This window comes from Mytilus edulis, chromosome 6 (genome assembly GCF_963676685.1).
Source record: "Mytilus edulis chromosome 6, xbMytEdul2.2, whole genome shotgun sequence".
Taxonomy (NCBI): domain Eukaryota; kingdom Metazoa; phylum Mollusca; class Bivalvia; order Mytilida; family Mytilidae; genus Mytilus; species Mytilus edulis.
Window position 1 is genome coordinate 17,678,100 of NC_092349.1, and position 7,422 is coordinate 17,685,521.

At 32.3% G+C, this 7,422-nt stretch overlaps 1 protein-coding gene across 1 annotated transcript; it reads right to left on the reverse strand.

Moving 5' to 3' along the window:
• Positions 1 to 265: 265 nt before the first annotated feature.
• LOC139526007 (transmembrane protein 45B-like) lies at positions 266 to 4,991 on the reverse strand. The gene is made up of 2 exons (XM_071321191.1): positions 4,881 to 4,991; positions 266 to 1,325 (listed from the first exon to the last, which is right to left on the reverse strand). Exon 2 carries the CDS (start codon positions 1,310 to 1,312, stop codon positions 476 to 478), a length of 837 nt encoding a protein of 278 aa, XP_071177292.1. The 5' UTR covers positions 1,313 to 1,325; positions 4,881 to 4,991; the 3' UTR covers positions 266 to 475.
• Between the last annotated feature and the right edge of the window lie 2,431 nt (positions 4,992 to 7,422).

Here is a 7,422-nt window from a genome sequence, read left to right on the forward strand (position 1 = left end):
ATGTTTTATAAAACATCAAGATATAATTTAATCTCTGATTTAGAAATTTGGTTGATCAACCGGTACCATGTTTACCAAATGCAGAATATTAAAAAAAAAAAAAAAGGTATCAAGATAAAAAAAAAGTACCTAATGCTTTACATTATTGAATTTTTAATTTACAAAATAATCAAAAAGTCTCACAATTGTTCAAGGTAACTAAAAAAATACCCAGATATTGAGATAAAAAAAAAAGATTCTAATGCTTTAAATTATTGAATTTCCGATATATCATGTATATAAAATAATAAAAAAGCTTCACAATTGTTCAACGTAACATTAATTTGAGTAGAATTTCAAATTATTTTTACATCTAAATTGAAGAATTTCATGTTCAGAATGTGCAACAAATCTATAGAAAGCCACCATGATCAGGATGATATAATAGGGAAAAAGCAAGAAAAGGGTAGACAACTCTTTCTGATTGTTATAAAAATTATTCAGCATCAGAATCAAATCTGTTTAAAAGTGGATAATCAAAGCGAACTCTGTTGTGTAAACAAACATTGTCATCTGTGCTGTTATCTAAAGGTAAACAACAACATTTATTGTGTGTAAATAGTTTGTACGTAATCAACCAAATACACAACATGAGTATTCCATTTATTGCACAATGCCACGTAAAATATAGTGTGACCATCCATGCATTGTCTTTTGTATCTATTGACAGTTCTTTGTCTTCCAAAATTATCGATGTATGTAAAGTCCATGTTCCAAGCACCATGACGAAGACTCCACGAAACAATGGAAAAATTACGTTAGTTCGAAACTTCATTTCTAAGGCAGTGACAACACAACATATTACAGCTGTATACTGAATGAGATTGTGTACAACACATTTTACCGAATATACTGTTGTAAAATGGCAGCCATAAAGTAAGGCCTGAGCACCAAATGCAAATATCAAGGTCACATATTCAAGGTCATTTACAATCAACTTGACCTTAAAATGCTGAATAATCTCAATGATAAAACTGAATGAAAAAAAGGCAAAAACAGTCATGTGCAGGAGATTCTCATAGTGTAAATTTTTGGCATGACCAAAATCTGTCGCTAATACTATTTCGTAAATGATGTAACTAATACTGAAGGCAAACTTGGTAAAACTCTCTATAGGAAATGTTCGACATGAATAACAACATGTATAGGATGTTGAGCTTTTAAAGTCAGTTCGTTGATCTTTTGCATAGTAAAACTTTTTCGTGATTTGGATGCTCCACCATATCCCACAAATCAGGAAAAAAACTCCCGATAAATGAAGTGATACATCCATGACAGCTATTTTTCTGAAAAAGAAGGGAGATAATTTAATAAATATCAAAAATCAAATTATCTGTTTTAATTTTCTACAAATCAGGAAAAACGCTCCCTATAAATGAAGTGATACGTTCATGACAGTTTTTTTGTCCGGAATGAAAACTAGAGGCTCTCAAGAGCCTGTATCACTCACCTGATTCTACCTGGGTTTTTGAAATCATATAAAGAAATAGATTCTTAAATTTGGCTACAAAATAACAACACTTGGCCAGCACCTCATTAAGAAAGGAACATTTATGCTATGTTTGGTTTATTCCATTCAGTGGTTCTCTAAAAGAAGTCATTTGTATGCATTTCCAATAGGGTCCTATGTTAAACTAAGTCCCCGCTGGCGGCCATCTTGAATGATGGATCAGCTACACAGTAACAACACTTGGTCAGAACCTCATAAGGAACATTCATGCCATGTTTGGTTTCATTCCATTCAGTGGTTCTCTAAAAGAAGTCATTTGTATGCATTTCCCATAGGGTCCTATGTTAAACTTAGTCCCCTGCTGGCGGCCATCTTGAATGATGGATAGGCTACAAAGTAACAACACTTTGTCAGCACCTCATAAGGAACATGCATGCCATGTTTGGTTTCATTCCAATCAGTGGTTCTCTAAAAGAAGTCATTTGTATGCATTTCCCATAGGGTCCTATGTTAAACTAAGTCCCCCCGCTGGCAGCCATCTTGAATGATGGATCGGCTACAAAGTAACAACACTTGGTCAGCACCTCATAAGGAACATTCATGCCATGTTTGGTTTCATTCAATTCAGTGGTTCTTTAAAAGAAGTCATTTGTATGCATTTCCCTTAGGTTCCTATGTTTAACTAAGTCCCCAACTGGAGGCCATCTTGTATGATGGATTGGCTACAAAGTAACAACACTTGGTCAGCACCTCATAACATACATTCATGCCATGTTTGGTTTTTTCCATTTAGTGGTTCTCTAAAAGAAGTCATTTGTATGCATTTCTCATAGGGTCCTATGTTAAACTAAGTTACCTCGCTGGTGGCCATCTTGAATGATGGATCAGCTACAAAGTAACAACACTTGGTCAGCACCTCATAACAAACATTCATGCCATGTTTTGTTTCATTCCATTCAGTGGTTCTCTAAAAGAAGTCATTTGTATGCATTTCGCATAGGGTTCTATGTTAAACTAAGTCCCCTGCTGGCGGCCATTTTGAATGATGGATCAGCTACAAAGTAACAACACTTGGTCAGCACCTCATAAAGAACATTCATGCCATGTTTGGTTTCATTCCATTCAGTGGTTCTCTAAAAGAAGTCATTTGTATGCATTTCCCATAGGGTCCTATGTTAAACTAAGCCCCCTGCTGCAGCCATCTTGAATGATGGATCGGCTACAAAGTAACAACACTTGGTCAGCACCTCATAAGGAACATTCATGCCATGTTTGGTTTCATTCAATTCAGTGGTTCTTTAAAAGAAGTCATTTGTATGCATTTCACATAGGGTCCTATGTTAAACTAAGTCCCCCCGCTGGCGGCTATTTTGAATGATGGATCGGCTACAAAGTAACAACACTTGGTCAGCACCTCATAAGGAACATTCATGCCATGTTTGGTTTCATTCCATTCAGTGGTTCTCTAGAAGAAGTTCAAAATGTGAAATGTTAATGTTGACGACAACGGACGACGACGGACGCCAAGTGATGAGAAAAGGGAGATAATTTAAAATTATCAAAAATCAAATTATTTGTTTCAATTTTCCACAAATCAGGAAAAACACTCACGATAAATGTAGTGATACGTCCATGACAGGTTTTTTTCAGGGAATAAAGAGAAGGGAGATAATTCAAAATGATCAAAAATCTTTAACTATAAACCAAGTATCAAATTAATATCTTCAAGCATGATGCCAAAAAATGTGGAAAACTAATTATTTGGGTGAAAATTTAAGTCCAAGGACTTGATTTATAGCTTGTTATGATAAAAACAATGAACGTTATAGTGACGGTAGACACTAACTCAAATTCACCTTAATTTAAGTTTTGTGGTAATATGCATTGTATATAAGTTTAATAACATTTGGTTGATGCAAACTTAAGTGACACATGTTAGAGAAATGAAACCAATTTCAGGAGAGAGGGATAAACTGATGGACAAGGGTAAAACTTAAGGGCATACGATACAATTTTGAACCTGTATTTACAAGATGATGAAAATTTGCATAGAAAATTTTTCTATCTTGTGATGTTATGCTATTGTTTCAGAAAAAGAAAGAAGGTTTAGATCCATTAAAACGTTTAATCCCGCTGCAAATGTTTGCACCTGTCCTAAGTCAGGAATCTGATGTACAGTACTACAGTACATGTAGTTGTCATTTGTTTATGTAATATACGTGTTTCTCGTTTCTCGTTTTGTTTATATAGATTGGACCGTTGGTTTTCCCGTTTGAATGGTTTTACACTAGTAATTTTTGGGCCCTTTATAGCTTGTTGTTCGGTGTGAGCCAAGGCTCCGTGTTGAAGGCCGTATTTTAACCTATAATGGTTTACTTTTTAAATTGTTATTTGGATGGAGAGTTGTCTCATTGGCACTCACACCACATCTTCCTATATCTATAGAGGCTATTTTTTACCTGATTAAATCAAATATATCTTCATGTGCTACTTTTTGAGTAAAATGAGGTCAAAATTTTGTTTATTTGCTCAAATCTTTGTTTATTTGCTCAAAACTCAGATTTGTGTCCGTATTTTCTTTTTCGAAAGAAAGACACAACTGTTTTGTTTTAAAAGATAAACACACATTGTTTTTTGTTAAATAATCGGTAATTTCTGTATTTTATAAGTATCATTAAAAAAATTATGCAATTTTTATTTCCGAAATAACTCTATGTTTATCTAATGTTCATGAATATAGGAAAAAAAGTCATTTTTTGCTGCATGTTTATCAAAATAAAAAAATTGCGCTATTTACAGTTTTGTAAAATTTGGGTCACATAATCTCTATGCAAAACGAAACAAATTGCTGTTTTAAAAAAATAGAGGTCCATGCACTTGTTTTCAAGTTAAATCAGTTTGAATGATAAAAATCAGTTGAAAAATGCATCTTTTCCCGATATGTCATAGTTTGACGTCGCGAAAATAACATTTTATGTTAGCAACGTCATTACCTTCCCTGTGACTGTATCGTATGCCCTTAATGCCCCCTCTGATAAGGCAGGGGTATGAAAACAGACATGCACGATACAGGCATGCATGAAAACAGACATGCACAAAAGTAAAAGAGCACAGAAACACAGTTTTATTGCTGTTCTTCATCTCAAAGTCACAGTATACATTCAACACGGAAGTTAATTAATATAGTGAGAAAATAAGTTACTCTAAATCAATAAGATAAGATTATTCTCTCTATATTACATGTAGCTATACAATACCTTACCTAAATTCAACATAACACATATTATCTTGGAATTCCAACACGATACATAGATGTTTTTCCTAAACATTGATATTTTTGTAACATAAACATGATAAATCACTGCTTATATTCATGTCATGATATATTTACCTTTACAAAGGAATTGCATCTGTTTTAATATACCACACAATTCTTTCATCTGTTGAAAACCATATCAGGTCTTGTACACAATGAAAACCTGTCAATGTAAAGGCAAAGCTAATATCACTATCATTTTCTGAATTAAAAGGAAATTTTACATGAATGATAATGATAATAATTTGAAAGAGTAAACTATTAAATTCAAATTATGTTTTGTATAACCATCATTCTATACATCACATTGTTTTCCCTGGAGATGTTTTCTTATAGATTAGTATATAGTAGAATGTTGACACAAATACAGTCTCATTATTCTCCTTCTATGTTATTTTTTTCATTGATTTTAACACCACATTATTCTCTATTCTGTATTTTTCACCCTTTATTCTGCATTTCTTTCCAATCTGTTTACCCCATGAAGACCCTCATATTACAATTAGATTAACTAGCCAACAGTAAACAAAGGATGAGCTAATTAACTCTTTAAAAAACATCCTTTGAAAACAGTGTTGTATTATCAATCATTACATGTGCTTGTGGCAGATACAGATAATTTTATAAGAGGGGCCAACTGACTGACTAAAATGGACATGCTCCAATCATGCTTCAGTGATTCCCTATATAATCAAACAATTTTTCCCACAAAAAGGGAGGGGGAGGGCACCCTGTCCCCTAAATCTGCCTCTGTGTACTGTATATAAATATATATATATAAATGGAAAGGGCAGACATTTGTTTATTTGGTCAAATTAAATACTTGGCAATTTTAATGATTTTAAAATCTGACATAAAACCATCAAACCACCGGTTAGCAAGACACAAGATGACAAAGGATTAAATATTGTTGGAAGGGGGAGGGGGAGGGGGAGGTCATTATTATAATTGAGTCAAGGGTTTGGATAGTATCTTACTATAAAAATCCTTGATTGAACAATTAGAATTTCATATTTTATCTTTTTTTTCGAGGATTGTTCAGAATGAAAAAAATGTAAACAAATTTTCTCAATGGCTGAGTCTTTTAGCAGTTATTGATGCTGACTTAAAATAGTCAAAATTTATTTTTATGGAAAACTTCAGTCCCCATAATGTACAACTTGAATCAGTTTTTAAATACCATATTCAGACACTTATATGAGTCCCATTTATCATGTTTTTCAAAATTTGTGTCAAGTTTTCATTTTTGAAAGTGTGAGCCTTGTTCAAAGCGTTTATCAGTAAGTAAAGACCCAAAAAAACAATAAAAAAACATGGAATAGGGGGATTTTTTTAAATATTGTATATTTTTCTAAAAAAAAAACAAATCAAAGAAATATATAAAATACACAAATAATATGATGTATGTACAATATATGCCAATTTTTTTTAATTATAATTATGAAATTTGATGTGCGAAACATATAATATTGCTTTAGTGTGGCCTTTTCTAATAGATAATTATACCTTCTTACACCTATGTGTTATCACATGCATAAATAATAAGATTGGAGAGATTAAATGAATACCTAGATTATAGATACCTAATTTATCTAAATCTGTTAAGCAAAATTGATTTTTTTAATAGGTGTGGATTTCTCACGTATTCTATAAATATAATTAGTATAAACATCAGCCCAACAATGTTAGATCTGTAAGGTTTATTCTCTGAGTCAGAAAATTTGTTTAAACACTAGGTGTGAACATATAAAAAAAAGATAAATTCATCAAATTTGGGATCAGAATTTTTATTTAAAGAAGATTCCAAGAAAAACCATACCCCCCCCTTTTTTTAAAAGTTTAATACAATGGTGTCATTTGGAATTACAAACTGTCAGAAAAAAAAGTTTTAGTACTTTTCTACATCGCTTACAACTGCATTCACAATAGCCCCCTGATCTGAAATGAAATATGATCTTTGAAAGGGTGTGCGATTACACTGTCTACTGCGTGCGCTGTGTATCAACATCTTCATCTGTTCATGATCATACACTTTTCAGTAAATTACACCTTGCTTTATAAGTAAAATGTATATCATGGCAGCAATAAGTTTATCAATTCATTGTATTTGTAAATCTTAAAGACAGACTGAAATGCTTTACATGTCTTACATAGCTTACCAAGCACGAAAATAACAAACTTTACTTCTTTGTTTGTAAACTTTTTCATCCATTGAAGTCGAGTGTAAGGGAGATAACTCGTGTGTATTGTGGAAATAGAGCTCTGTCTAAGACTAAGATAAACATTTATGGCAGGTTCCATGTACAGAAAGTGCAATGTCTGTCAAAATTAATAAATGAAAAAAACCAAAAAAAAACCAACGAACATGTTACTAAAAACAAACTTGTAGATGTTAGTATGGATAAATATATCAGATTAATTTATAAAAATAATTAATTTTTTGTCACTGTTTTATTAAAAGTAATTTGACATCAGGCGCGTTTCCATTCATTTGATGTTACAATATATTTGAATAGTAAGCATTGGGTAAGGCAAATGAAAACTTTAGAAAATCATTTTGCATTTGACGGGGTCAATGTATTAGAAATAAATTCAAACTTTAGGATAATACAAAAAG